General features: G+C 45.0%; 1 protein-coding gene across 4 annotated transcripts; it reads left to right on the forward strand.

The window, feature by feature from the left end:
- Window positions 1–693: 693 nt before the first annotated feature.
- Window positions 694–13702, forward strand: VCF1 (VCP nuclear cofactor family member 1). Of its 4 annotated transcripts, none has more exons than XM_075904018.2 (4): window positions 704–955; window positions 3811–3907; window positions 10002–10064; window positions 13068–13702. In XM_075904018.2, exons 1-4 carry the CDS (start codon window positions 909–911, stop codon window positions 13299–13301), a joined length of 441 nt encoding a protein of 146 aa, XP_075760133.2. In that variant the 5' UTR covers window positions 704–908; the 3' UTR covers window positions 13302–13702. The 4 variants fall into 4 exon arrangements, with proteins under 4 accessions (XP_075760134.2, XP_075760133.2, XP_025038398.2 ...); XM_025182612.3 differs by lacking the exon at window positions 704–955 and adding an exon at window positions 2606–2776; XM_075904019.2 differs by lacking the exon at window positions 10002–10064 and having other exon boundaries at window positions 694–955.
- Window positions 13703–14516: the final 814 nt, after the last annotated feature.

Raw genomic sequence — 14516 nt, forward strand, 5'->3', positions numbered from 1 at the left:
CCATGTGGGGGCAGTGTCAATAAAGCTGTTGTTGAAGGGGGCTATGGGGGGGCTGTTTGCCCTGAGGGTGTCAATCAAGCTGTTGTTGAAGGAGGTCATGGGGACTGTTTGCCCTGAGGGTGTCAATAAAGCTGTTGTTGAAGGAGGTCATGGGGACTGTTTGCCCTGAGGGTGTCAATAAAGCTGTTGTTGAAGGAGGTCATGGGGGGGGCTGTTTGCCCTGAGGGTGTCAATAAAGCTGTTGTTGCAGGGGACCTACCCAGCAACAGGGTGACTTCTCACCTGCCTGATATTAAATGTCACTGACTGTGGTTGTGCTACCATCAGTCTGGCTGAGTCGCTGGGAGGACTCAGATTCCTGCCTGGGATGCCCCGCTAGGATTCCCTAAAAATAACATTTCCAAACAGGAAATGCAAAGGTCACCTAGACGGGGGCCTAGCGCGACTGCACGCGCTTGATTTGTTGACCCTGTCTAGGTTGAGGGAAGACGCATGCGCCGAAGACTCAGGAACCCGCTGAGGCGAACCAGGCCGGTAGTCCGGCCTGCAGACATGCGCAGTGAAGCGGCACGTAGCCAGTGCGCAAGCGCGATACGGAAATACTGCGTAGTGCAGTGGGGGCGTGGTCCCTACGTCTACGCGAGAGGGGGCGGGTTTTGGTGCGCGCGCCTGCGCAGTAAGGGCAGTGCCCTGCGGATGGGACAGTGCGCCTGCGCGGAGGACAGCTGGGCGGGGGAGGCGGGGGGGAGGATGAGCCAATGCGCTTGCGCGGGAGGCGGAGACGCCGGAAGCGGCTGTGAGAGCTGAGGAAGGGGCTGAGTGTCGGCAACGGGGGCCGCGGTCTGGGCTCCGGCCGGAGACACCCCCCCCCCCCCCCGCCTCTGAGCCCCGCCCCCTGGAGCCCCGCCATGAGCTGCCGGCAGCCGCTGCCGAGCGAGCGGGGAGCGCGGCAGAGGTGAGCGCGGGGGCGGGCGGGGCCTCGGGCTGAGGTAGAGGGGCGGGGGCGGGGCCGTGGGGGGAGGGGTAGCGCGGGGGGCGGGGCCGGAGCGTGGCGGGGGGCGGGGCACCCTGAGGGGAGCAGTGCAGTGGTGGGGGGGAGGGGAGGTTCGGTTCGGGGGGGGGGGGGCTGCTATTAATACAGTGGGGGGGGGGCACGTTGTGCCCCTGCCCTGGGCCCCTCTCGCGCTGCTCCAGGCCTCTGTTCGCCCCTCCCCGCTGCCCGCCAGGGTCTGCCTGCAGGGCGCTCAGCTGCCGGGCTCCGAGGGAGGGGCTGCGTCATTGCCCTGTCGATGCTGGGCTGGGGCACCCCCCGCGGTCCAGAGCCAGGGGGAATGGCTGCACAGCAGTGAAGCGCTCAGTCAGGTGTCTGGTTGCAATAGAAACATACCCAAGGTGAGCAGCCTAAGCAAGCAGTCGGGCCTGGGAGCAGGGTAACCTGGCTCTTCCTCATTTCCCCCTCCTCTCAGCCTGTTCCATTACATCTCTGCTATGGAGAACAAAACTCTCCTTCCTGCAGTGTGGCTGTCATCCTCCACTCAGACCTCTCTCTACGTCCTCACACCTTGCAGATGCTTTCCGCGTAACATAGCTAAGATACTGTCTCGCCTCTCTGTCTCATATCCTTTCAGAATGGTGCTGCAAAGATACCTTTCTAGCCTGTCACATTGATCATGTCACCTCTTTCTTATCCCACAACTGATTCCTTCTTCTCTATCATATCAAAAAACCTACTTGTCTGTACTTTCAAGGCCCTTCATTACACAGCCCTGCTATCTCTCAGTATAATAATGTCAGTTCCCACTGCTGATTGGCTCACAATTCCTGTCATCCATCTGTTAGTACCTTTATGTTTTCTTCCGTGCTGTGCCTCATGTTCGGGAAGCATTCCCTGTAATCATTCATAAAGCAACTTCATTATCCTTCTTCAGATTCCTTCTGGAAACTTTCCTTTGCCACAAAAAGCTTGACAAGGGGTAGGCTGGTGATATCTGAGACCACATCCTATCATACTGATTAGTATTTTACCATGGTTTTCTTTTATACCTCCATCAGTTCATCTGTATCTTTCTCTTGTCTTAATGCTTAGTCCCTGCCCCAAAGAGCTTACACTCCATCTCTGTTCTGTTTGCACAGCACAAGCACTGTGGCTTCCTGGTCCATGACTGCGGGCTCTTAGAGATCCAATTATACAAATAAAGATGCATCATTATTTTGTTATCCAGAAGGCATTGACTAAATAACAACTTGTTTACAAAGGACAGAATCAGTACAAAAGCCAAGTTTCAATACAAGTGCCATGTTTAAGCCCATTATGCGGCATGCAGTGATTTCCAGAAGCTAGAGCAGCCTAGATTTTATATACCAGCAGGTTATGGCTCTGATTCTGACAACCTTTTGTGTGTTACCATCATCATATAAATTATGAGAAAGAGTTATGAACCACTAATATTAAGGTTTTGCCAGTTCATAAAGAGATAGATACATCTTAAGAGGTTAAATACCTTGTGGTTACAGTTAGTTTGTCTTCATAATATCATGAAGCAACAGTGATGTCATAAAAGGTTGGCAAAGCCATCCTAAGCAGTGAGAGATTAACAGGACTGGCCTTTAATGTTATGTTTTTCAAAGCCTCAGTGGGATGCTTTCTTTCAGTGTTTAAAGAAATGTTGACCCGGAATCTTAGTTAACTTAAAATGCTGTCAGAGTCAAGAGAATAAAGCAAGGCATCGTGGGTGTCTAACTGCAGGATCCATATAAACAAGATGAATTTAATTGGGTAGCTACTGAAAATTTAGTCACTCCCATTCTATTCCCTGCTGCTTTCCTTGGTCAGATGTCATTCAGAAACCCCAACCTTATTTTTAGAACGTCTGAGTATTAGATAAATGCTTTACATGTATTGCTAAGACATTCAAAGTAGTCTAGAGAATTTAAACACACTTTTCTCTTTTGGTGGAAGATCAGTCCAAATTCTTCCAGCTGGTTATGCTGGTTATGTAGTGAGAGAGGGAGATGTATTTCCTAGTACTTTCTTGTCAGCAGCTGTGGAAAAATATATGTTCTAAGCTGTTGGGTTCTTGAGACATCCAATAAGTAGCTGTAGCTTATGGTTTTTGCTGTTTATTTGCTCACAGATGTTAGAGAAGAAACAGGTAACCCAGGAGCGGATGGGGTAAAAGGAACTGCACGTTTATCTTGGACATTCAACACAGTGTCCAAGTGGCCCCGAATTGGCAATAGTCAGAACCTTTTATCTATTTTAGTATGTTAATTCACACGTCTATCACTACTTTTCCTAAAACTTTATTTAGTAATGTTAACTCCCATAAAATGAATATTAATAAGCAAATAATGAATACAATTATACCCACCCCTAATTACTATTTATATAATTTCTAATTGAATCAACAGTTTCCTATACTACAAATTAACATGTTACAGAGATTACAAGGAATTTGACCCTGAAGATGTTATGCAGAGCCAATGAGGATAAGCAAGAGACATAACAAAATAGAGCAACTCCATAGTTATCTAGTTTCCTAGGCTATGGAACAGAGAGAGAGAGAGAAAGAGCAAGTTTATATATATATCAAAACATAATACTGGTCTTGACTGGACCCTATCATCCCAAACTATGAAAACAAAAGGAAAAAGCATGTTTAAGGGTAATGCTGTGGCTGAACCCTGAACCGCTAATGCAAAAGGCCATTCCAAACCTATTAATTTTTACCCTCCACCAACAACAGATTCATGGGGTTGTCTACAAAGTGAGGTAATTTCTCTTAAATCTTTTCCCATAAATTTCTTCAGGAAGAGGAGACGGAATGGCAATGAAGAAGATGGCCACATCCCACAGACAAAGCGTAGTACCAGAAATGCTGTTCTTCAGGACTCCTGGGACACTGAGGTGAGAGATTTTCCAATTAGATTCTGATTGACTTAATTTTGTAAGATGGAGTCATAACTGCAATGTGTATAATTGTATTAATGGAAATCAGCTAAGTAACAGTGATTTTTTTATGACATATTTTGAATATAAAATTTTGAGGCTTGAAGCACAATCAGCATGTTCTCCATTGCAGTTGATTATTTTTTAATGATTTTGTGTGTGTGTACTGTTTTATAACAATTAATTTACTTGAATTGGGTGTTGTACAAAATATATATTTTCAAAATGTGTTAAGCACTTCCCATTTAGAAAAGAGACATTTTCTGCCCCAGAGAGTTTATAGGCACACTATATGCAACACAATAGGGAAGACAACAAGGGAATAATTTGGTGGTAATGTATGGTAGCTCTGTCTGGCTAGACACACTACTTAGGATCGCAGAGTTTTTTTCTTGTTTATAACAAATGATTGAAAAGTAACGGAAAACTAATGAGCACTCTTCCCTGTGCTAATAGCCTGGTAAGTGTTATGATGCACAGTGTTCTTTAGTAAGCAGTGGTGTTCATTGGATATTTGCAAAGTACTATATGGGTGCCAAGTATTTCAGTTTTTTGTGGGGAGAGCTTTTTGTGGTTAACATGGGACTTGGACTTTAGCTATCTGGATACTCCTATCTCTGCCATGTACTTTGTGTGTGACATTGGGTGATTTCTTAACCTTTCTGTTCCTCAGTTTTGCCCATCAATAAGACATTGTTAACCCTAAGGCACGGTTAGAGTGAAAATTGAGGGTCAGTCCATTGAAGTCAATGGGAAGGCTTCCATTGATTTCAGTGGGTATTAGATAACATCCTAAATTAGTTGCTTTCATAGCACTTTGAGATCTGCACATGGACGTTGTTATGCAAGGGCTAAGTAATAACTTTCTAACTTTGAGACTTAGTTCCAATGCTTATTCCCAAAATAAACAAGTGGTGTCCAATGCTGCCTAAATTACTGTACATGTTGACACTGAGAAGCTAGTACAGATTGAACCTCTGTGGTCTAGGACTCTTTAGTCCAGCAAGATCTGTGGCCCATTAGGACCACGGATGTTGCTCGACCAAAGAGCCCCAGCCATAGAGGTTGCCAGCAGATGGGAACTCAGCTGGCAGGCAGCCTGGAGGGCCAATGGCCTGGAGGGCCAGGAAGCCCAGCCAACTGCTGGAGCAGGAGGAGGCACGAGCCCTGCCAGCTGAGAGCAGAGCTCCGCCGGCAGGAACACGAAGCCCCTGGTGGCTGGGGGTGTGGATCTGCTGGAGGCCAGGGATAGGGATCCCCTACAGCCAGAGGCATGGAGCCACTGGCCGGGGACAGGGGAGGTGCAGAGCCTCCAGCCAGGCGTGGAGCCCCACCACAGGCTGGGGGCAGCACATTGGCCAGGCCGGTGGCCAGGAAGAGGCCTAGTCACTGGATGGGGGCCAGGAGGGGAGCCCTGGGAGAGCTCCACGCCTGACCTGCCCTGGTCCAGCAAACTCCCTCCTTCAAGACCACTCAACTGTATGTGCATTGCTGAATTGTAGTAACTTTCCCATTGCACATCTTTCCCAGTCTATTTGTAGTAGAGAGTTCCTCATGTTTGAGATGGTAACGAGAGTTTTCTAAATGTGTTCATGGAATCATGGTTGTGGGTGTGGGATTTTTCATGTGTACACCACTTATTGTTAAGCCTGGCTGTTTGTCATGGCAAAAAAAGAGAAGGTGTGTACACGTATTTCAATTAGTATAAGCTGCTAGCTTTGGTACTGTATTTTAACAATACAAAAAGTTGTGTGCTACATCATTTTAAGCAAAATACTGTTTATTTTATTGTCATGGCTCTAAACTATTTAATTTTAAAACAATATGAAAATTCATACCCCATCCGCCTATTTGGACTTACTTGTAAAAACTGGGGGACGGACGAGTCTTGCTGCTTAAAGGAGTGGCTGGTATGATAGACCATGACTTTATATGGAAAAAGTTTAACAAGTTGTTTGTCATGAAAGCCCTTGGCTGCTTTGACTATCCTTTTACTGGAAGTAAGACTTCCTGGGATGAGCTTGCCCTTTGGTTCTTGGATATAACAGCAGGGCACAAATATTGGCTTTCCATTTTTCACATTGAATCACTTATCCAACAGAAACTTCCAGGTGTGTTAAGCAGCTTCTGGCAAGCCAAGCTTTGTGGAGGGAGCAGGGGGGAAGCAGGAAATGGTGTTGGTGGAAGCCGGCTTAAAAGCTAGTTCCTCCCAGCACCGTCTCCATGGTGCTGCTTGCCTCTGTCAGTGGCCAGAGGCAGATTGGGAGGAGTGGGGGGAGCAGGCGAGGCTGCTATGAAGCAGCCTCTGCTGCAATGGGCCCAGGCTCACTGTGGGCAGAGGCTGCTCCGGCAGCAGCCCATGTTCACAGTGGCCCGGGCTGTCCTTGGATAGGGGCTGCTTTGCTGCAGTTCCTGTCTACAGGTGATCCCAGCAGGGAACTGGGACTCTCCCTCTCCCCTGCCCCTCGGTGGACAGGGGCTGCTGCCGGAGCAGCCTCTGCCCATAGTGGACCCAGACTCGCAGCAGACAGAGGCTGCTTTGGCCAGCAGGCAGCCTGGCTCAGTCCCGCTTCATGCCAGGTCCGAACCAAACCCCGCAGTGGCTCTGCAATTTAAAAGGCAGTAGGAGCCAGGCAGTTTGCCCCCCAGCTCCTACTGCATTTTAAATTGCAGAGCCACAGAGGGGTTTGGTCTTGGATCTGGTGCGAGCCGGGACTGAGCCGGGCTGCCTTCCCTTAATGACTAATTGAACAGTGAGTATACATTCTGTGAACTACTTGATTCGTAAATGAACCTCATTTTAACATCCCTATTCCTGATGTTGTACAGAAGAAGTGTTTCTGCCTGGCAGCTCTGGCAGTAGACTTAAAAATCTCTCTGCCTATGTGATCTAAACTTCACAATTTCTATCACGGATGCATTCAGTTTATATAAGAAAATTAGATATTACTATTTCAGCATATCTCTAAAGACATCACATGGCAAGTTGTGAAATTGAATCTTGTGCTCAAGGTGCATGAAGATTCTTTATTTATATTGCTTTGACATATGGAGCTGACCATATGTAACATCTGTGCTTTGTAATTGACAAATTGCCATGAAAACAAGGCAACCTCTGCTCGATAGAACAGTTCCAGATGGCTGAATTTGGGGTTCACAAATGCACATATTAGAAAATAGCTACATTTAGGGCATTGTGCAAATGTTAAATCTTGGTTATTGCACTAGCACTCGGAATGCTATGACATGTTTTCTGTCCTGCTCAGGCGTGTGGTTTTGCATTAAGACTTTAACTTTGCTCCTTAGTCATACTAAAGATCTCCATTTATAAACTAGAAATTTGGGTCCTGCCTTCAGATGCACATGTGTATATTTTTGCCTCCTATATAGTCTGCTCTAGCACACACGGGTTTGCTCTGTGCTGTAGCTGATTTTGTAAGCTGCCTGGTGATGAGGCCACTTTAAGGGTTCCATCCTATACCACCCATAAACCCCTAATGATGAACAGAGTCATCAGCGAGAAGCAGCACTAAGAACTTGTTTCTCCTGAGGAAGAATGAGGATCTTCATTATTTCAGCTAATGTATGTTCCTTCCTTCATGAATAAGCTTTCGCTGTTGGACCATTAGGAAATGGGGTTTCTATAATTGGTTGGTCAGGCTGAGGACAGGATACCAGGTCGTTAGACCTTGCTCCATCAGCTGAGCGAGTTACTGTGTTATGACTTGCTTTGAGAACCTGAACATGGTTCTGCCAAGCACTGCAGGTAGGGTAGCTCCCCCAAACGTTCTGTGGTAAGGGAGGTCTCTCCAGCTCTTTATTGTGATCCCACATGATGTATGAAGGCCTATTCCCAAACTTGTCTCAGACTCAGAGAATAATGGTCTAAATCAGGGATTCTCACAACAGAAATCATGGTGGTCTCAATCTTGCTCTGACCACTTTTCCTAAAATACTTTATGGGGGAAAATGCACACACGTGTCCAAATCGTTGTGTATTTAGGTAGGGTCTTTTTGCAGACTTAATAACATCATGTCCAGTTCTCTCTGTTCTTTACTGCAGTGGCTCTCCACCTTTCCAAACTACTCTTCCCCTTTCAGAAATCTGATTTGTCTTGCAGACCCCAAGTTTCACTTCACTCAAACTACTTGCTTACAAAATCAGATACATGCAGGAGTTTCACTGCACACTATCACTGAAAAATTGCTTACTTTCTCATTGTTACCATAGATTTATAAACTAAATTGATTGGAATATAAATGTACTTTCATTTTAGTGCATAATATGTAGAGCAGTATAAACAAGTCATTGCTTATATGACCTCTTTAGTTGGTACTTTGCTAATGCTTTTTGTGTAGCCCATTGTAAAACTAGGCAAATATCTAGATGAGTTGATGTATCCCCTGGAAGACCCTGTACTCCGAAGGGACACGTACCCCTCGTTGAGGACCACTGCTTTAACAGACTTAAACAGTATAGAAACACATAAGGTGCTTGCATGTTCTTGGGTTTTTTTTGTTTTTCATTTTTAGACTAGTTGACTAGTAAATCTGTTTCTGTGAACAGTGTTTTGTTAATGCCTCTTTTCAAAGCACAGACTTGCAAGCCAGATGGGAGGCAGTGAAAAGAGAAAGTAACAAAAATACAAATACAGGAGGCCTCCGACCTGTGACCACCAGAGTGTTCCAACCCCCCGCACTTACAGCCATTTTTGTAAGTGCAGAAGGGGCCGGAAACCCCGACTTTTGTCCTCAGCCTGCATTTACGGCAGGTGCATGGCGCCTATCGTAAATGAGGGTTCGAGTTATGACGCTCCCGGCTTGCGACGCTTCCCCAGGAACGGATCGTGTCGCAAATCGGGGGCCTCCTATATCACTTTTCACAATACTTAGCTTTGGCAAGCTGGGAGACAAATTAAGCTCTGCATGAGGAGATGGGTAGGGAGGCAGCAGAGACCTGGAGGGATGGATGGGGAGGCAGCAGGAAGCTGCAGGGGTGAGCCTGGGGCCCGGAGTCCTTTCTGCACCCGGCACCAGAAATGAATACATGTGTAGGTGAGCCTGGGACCAGCACCTGCCACCACATAGCTGGGGGATGGAGCGTGTGGCTGAAACCTGGATGCAGCCAGAGTCTCGAGCCAGCACACGTGGCCAAAGGCAGTGTGTGTGTGAAGGGGTGAGTCCGAAGCTCCACTGCCGTGGTCAGAGCCTGCAGCCCCCATGCTGAAGGGGAAACCCCCTTGTCCCTGGGAGAGTGGGGATCTCTCATTAGTTGCCTGCTTCTCAATGGGTTGGGGGACCAGGGCAACCCCTGCCGGTGGCCCTGGGGGAGAGCCACTGCTCCTTGCCGCTCAGCTGTGGCTGCACAAAAAGCTCTTGGTGGCCATGTGTAACCTCGGTGTCCACGTTTGAGAAACACTGGTCTAACTGGCTGTATGCTTTGCTTGGTGCTCCATTACAGAACAGCAAAACAAGCCCACACGCTTGACTGATCTCATGTGTTCCAGTTCTGTTTTTGTAATTGTAGCTGAACTGAAGCATTGTAGCTACTTGGTGTATGTACTAGTAAAGTGGGATAGATGTGACAGATGAATTTTGAAGATTTCCTTCAATACTGAAGATGTTTGAAATCCTTTTCCTTGATCTTGCCTTTGATATCCATCTATTGTTGGGTAGATAATTATGATTTCAGCAGTGATCTTAAAAAGGACCGTATGTGCCTAATTATGGTCCTCTTTCAATAGAAGAATTTACAACTGTTTGTTAACAAGGTACGTCTTCAATGTGATTTGGGCAATAAAGAGCTTCACATTTTGTATCCGTTCAAATAAACGGAGAACTGTTTGACTGAGACACCTGTAAACAGCCTTAGAGGTAGGAAACGCGTCCCAGGACACAAGCTATGTCACATTTTCACTTAATAGTTACAATTAGAAAGCTTTTAGAGACTGGAAACTATATTCAGTCAGTACTAAAAAGTGTGTTCTGTTATGACTTAAAAATTTAAGTATTACTACTAAGTACTGATCATAGTTTTTACCTTGATTTTCAGAAGGTGCCTGTAACGAAAAACTGTAAGGAAAGCAGGATAAACGAAAACAAAGTGTCCTGTGCGGTGGGTTTCTCTCCAAGGCTGCTGTAATTTTATGAGTGTAAAAGTGCACAGTTTATATTTTATGCATTAAGTAATTTATGAAAAATGAGGTGACTTAGCAAATGTGAATTAATGACCACTATGTGCCCTTCTTGTGTAATCTCTGCCTCTGTATAACAGCTGTAGGAAAAACAGCCAGTCGTTCATACAGCATTGACTGTTTATTGTATTCTTAACAAAGGAAGTTTGAAATACCTTTTTAGTTGACCTGGTGAATTCTATTGCTCAGTGGTCTTGCACTGATTTCAAATGCCCATAATTCAGACTCACCGTTTCTATCAGCCTCAGCTTTGTGTTCTTGTTTTATTTTATTATTATTATAATAGTTGACCTAAAAAAGCAAAATGGAATCGCTTGCTGTTATGGTGCAATAATTAAAACCTGTTATATAAATCGATTTTTCTACACTCTGCTTAACTAGTTTGGTGTCATGGTCCATGTCAAATGCTTGCTTTCATTAGCAATCTGATGAGCATGGATATTTTTGGCTGATTTTTGGAAGTGGTTTCTGTTGCAGTCTGGTCTGGTCTGATCTGATCTGTGAGCATGCATTGCTCCAGATCCTAGGGTAAACCCTTCAGTGTACTCTTTCTTCGGTAGTAGATTCTTTCAAGGGGATGTACTGAGGCTTTGCCTACTTTGAGAGTACAAACATACAGTTGTTAGGGATGTAAAATCCCATTTAATTCACATCCCTACTGGATGTATCTTATTGGGCTTGCTTCTGATCAATATAATTGCTGCTGACTGTTCTTAAGAAACAGTACTCTGCCAAAAAAATGCATAATGGCTGCCAAATTTTGATTTATATAATACACACATTACTTGTATGATGGTGCCTCATACAAAAAGCTGAAGTGGCCTTGTATTCAAACTAGAAGTTGGAGGATAAGATGGGATTTGTTACAGAGAGATGTATATATTTGCAAACATTTCTCTTCCTTTTGGCCAAAGTAATGTATGCTAAGGTAAAGGTATGCTATCAGATGAAAACTTTTTTTATAAATTACTGAAAAAAATTACTAACAATAACCATAGATTAAAGTCTACTCTATAATGCTCACTTCTTAAATTTAATTCTCAGTGGATGGTAAATTAACTGTTTTCACTTTCAGATTCTCAAGCCCTTAGCACAATATCAGTGTGAACACTACATGAGAATAGCAAAACAGGAAACTGTTTAAAACAAAAACAAATCCATTAAAACATTAGTTATCCTTAAACTTGTTTAGCCTAAACCACTTGGGCTACGTCTTCATTGTGAGTTCTTCCAGCAAAAAATATGCTAATGAGGGACTCAGCATAATTTGCAATCTCTCCGGGACAGACATAAGGATCTTGCAGAAAACGGTTTTTTTGCACAAAAAAGTCCACACTGCTGTTTTTTGCTCAAAAAGAAATGGCAGAAATTATGCTAATGAGATTGCAATTTATGCTAATGAGTCCCTCAGCATATTTTCTGCTGGAAGAACTTGCAGTGAAGATGAAGCCTTGATGTCTTTTTGGAACACCAAAAATAAGCTGTGTGCGTGTGGAATACTGAAAATACTTTATTGGTGTCATGACCATTAAAACCACGTACACATTTTATTCTGGTTACAGAGAAAAAAACCTGTCCTCTTATGCAAGCTAAATCATGAGTTCTGTCTTGCTTTCTGCATGAGTGATTTAGGGGCTTGCTGTTTATTGTAGCCTTGAGGTGTTTGGGTAAACGTTTCCCACTGCAGTATAAAATGCATTATGTTGCAGAAAACTAAGTACAGGCTGGACCTTGCTGGTCCAGCATCCTTGGGATCTGACTGGTCCCTGATGAGGGATTTTGCCGGACCAGGGGAGCAACCGCTCCACTGCTGCTGGCTCCCACCCCTGGCCCAGCCTGCTGGCGTCTTAGCTGGCTCTTCACCTCCGGCTGGGCAGCCACATGTGCAGTGCTGGGGCTCCAGGTCCCACAGGGAAGCTGCGTGCATGTCTCCCAACTCCACTGGGCAGACCTGCCATCAGCTAGCTGTGGGCAGCCTAATGCCCTGCCAGCCCCGCAGGGAGCCTTGCTACTGACCCTCCTCTGGGACTCTCTAGTCCTCCAACATCTGTGCCAGACCATGGAGATTGCCAGACCAGAGAATCCTGGTTAAGTGTGTCAATCTGTACCTGGTAGGGATGTGAATGGTTAACCAGTAAGGGCTGAGGCGGCTCCTATCTGCAGTGAGGGGAAGGGGGCGCTCTAGCCTGTCCACAGTGTTGGAATGGCCCCCCTGCCCTCCTCCCCTTTAATCGGTTAGATGGTCAAACATTACATTTGACTGGCTAACCCATTAAACAGGTTTTTACATCCCTAGTTCCAGGACAGAAATCTAACTTGCAAATGGAATGGAAACGTATACCCTGTTGCTTATGGTCCCATGACAATTTGGGTGTTTTGTGTCCTATGCGCTTTGTGTGATGTGCATAGCTGTTCTGAACTTGCTTACTGACAAATGAAAAAAAGTATGTGTGTGTGGGGAGGAGGGGGTGGATTTTATGAAACTTTACACCTTACTCTAGAGATTTGTAAAATTTACTAAAATCCTGTTCTCATTTCCAGTTCTTAGCAGACCAAAATTTAATTAAAATTCACTTGTGCTAACACAAGTAATGGGATGAAGTCTGAAGTCCTGATTATAAATAACTGTTAACCTGCAGTTTTCCGTAAGTTGGGTCAAACAGCCCTAGTGAATAGTGGACACAATTAATTGCACATCACCTGGGCTTCCTGAAATGTCTTTGGACTGACCCTCATTAAAACAGCTGGATGTGCTTTCTTGGCATTCAGTAGATTTATTTATCAATTGTCCAGACTACAGGTGATCTATGAAACTCTGTGGGAGGGAAATACTGAGAAGAATTCTTGCTTAAGCTGTAAAAATATGCATAGGAGGGGAAAAAAAAAAGCATTACCTTCCTGTTAACTTTCTCTTTGTTTCATAGTCCTCCAGCAGCGATAGCAGCAGCAGTTGCAGTAGCAGTAGTATCAACAGCCCTGACAGAGGAAGCGGTCCAGAAACCAGCTTAAACCAGATACTTGCAGCATCCAGTCCTGTCACCCCCCCATCCTTCCATGAGCAGTCTGCACTAAGTCAAGGTCCTTACTTCCACATCAACCAGATCCTGAAGGAGGCACACTTTCACAGCTTACAGAACCGTGGACGCCCTCCTACATGATGAACCAGCAGTTCCTTGCCTTCTGTGAAGGGACAGCACTGTGTAGATTTGATATTTCAACTTAAAAGTTTGTTAAAATTGCACAAAACGCCTGTTGCCTTTTCAGTCTATATTTGAAATAACAGGTTAACAGGAAATTGTTTACTTGTGGTTTGCTGCACTATTGCAATGCAAAAGGGGCTTTGAAGCAATTTTTATAGGATTATTTTTGGGGTGGGTGTCAAATACATGTACAATGAGTCCGAGGAACCCACATCTGTATTATAGGCGTGCATAATGAGTCCAATTCAGATTGACTGCCTAATCTGTTAGTTAGCAACTGTTGCTTTATGTAAAGTCCTTTCAAACGTTCATCTTCAGTTTTATAAATCTTTTTTAATTTCAATAAACTAGTAACCTAGTTTCCATGGTCAAGTATTATTTGCAAAGCTGGAGAGTAGTTAAAGGGACACTCGCTGCAAATGTCTAGTGGTATTGGTATCACCCAAGATCACTAACTGGAGAACTTCCTGTGCAGTGTAGTGAGCTGGGCCTACTAAACTTTACCTTTAGTCCTCCACACAGCGGTAAGACAAACAGTTCTTCTCAAGAACTATAAAGAAAACTTAGATGAAACTTCAGCATGAAGCCAAGGTAGCAGCAGCTTCCCCCCTTGAGACAGGAGGCGTTGGGCATTTTCAGAGAGCATGCCACAGTACTCTGAGGCTATGTCTACACTGCCATGATTGTGCGCAAGAACTTGTGCAGAAGAGAGCGTCTACACTGGCATGTGCTTTTGCGCAAGAGCATCCATATCAGTGTAGAAAGCTCTGATGGCCATTTTAACCATAGAGCTTTATTGCACAAGAAATTCATGTCGCCTGTCTTCACTGGCCTCTTGTGCAAGAACAGTTGTGCAAGAGGGCTTATTCCTGAGTGGGAGCATCATATTTCTTGCGCAAGAAGCACTGATTTCATACATTAGAACGTCAGTGTTCTTGCGCTAGAACTCGTGGCCAGTGTAGACAGGCAGCAAGTTTCTGCGCAAAAGGGGCTGCTTTTGCGCAAGATTGTGCCAATGTAGACACAGCCTGAGATACACAGCAAAAGGGAAAGCTGAACTTCGCAGTCCACTCCTTCTCTTACCCAGCCTTAAGTGATAAAGCTTTGAGAAGAGGAGAAAAGGGTGAGTGTATGGTCACACTGCCATCTCTTAACCTACTCCTAGTTTAAACA

The sequence above is a fragment of the Pelodiscus sinensis genome, chromosome 20 (genome assembly GCF_052426305.1).
Source record: "Pelodiscus sinensis isolate ZL-2025 chromosome 20, ASM5242630v1, whole genome shotgun sequence".
Lineage (NCBI taxonomy): Eukaryota > Metazoa > Chordata > Testudines > Trionychidae > Pelodiscus > Pelodiscus sinensis.

Bases quoted from the DNA above. Each gene is read 5' to 3' on its own strand.
- VCF1 (XM_075904018.2), top strand. From the start codon at position 909: ATGAGCTGCCGGCAGCCGCTGCCGAGCGAGCGGGGAGCGCGGCAGAG. The intron at 3,908-10,001 runs GTGAGAGATTTT...CTTGATTTTCAG, and splicing joins AGGACTCCTGGGACACTGAG to AAGGTGCCTGTAACGAAAAA. The intron at 10,065-13,067 runs GTGGGTTTCTCT...TTTGTTTCATAG, and splicing joins AAAACAAAGTGTCCTGTGCG to TCCTCCAGCAGCGATAGCAG.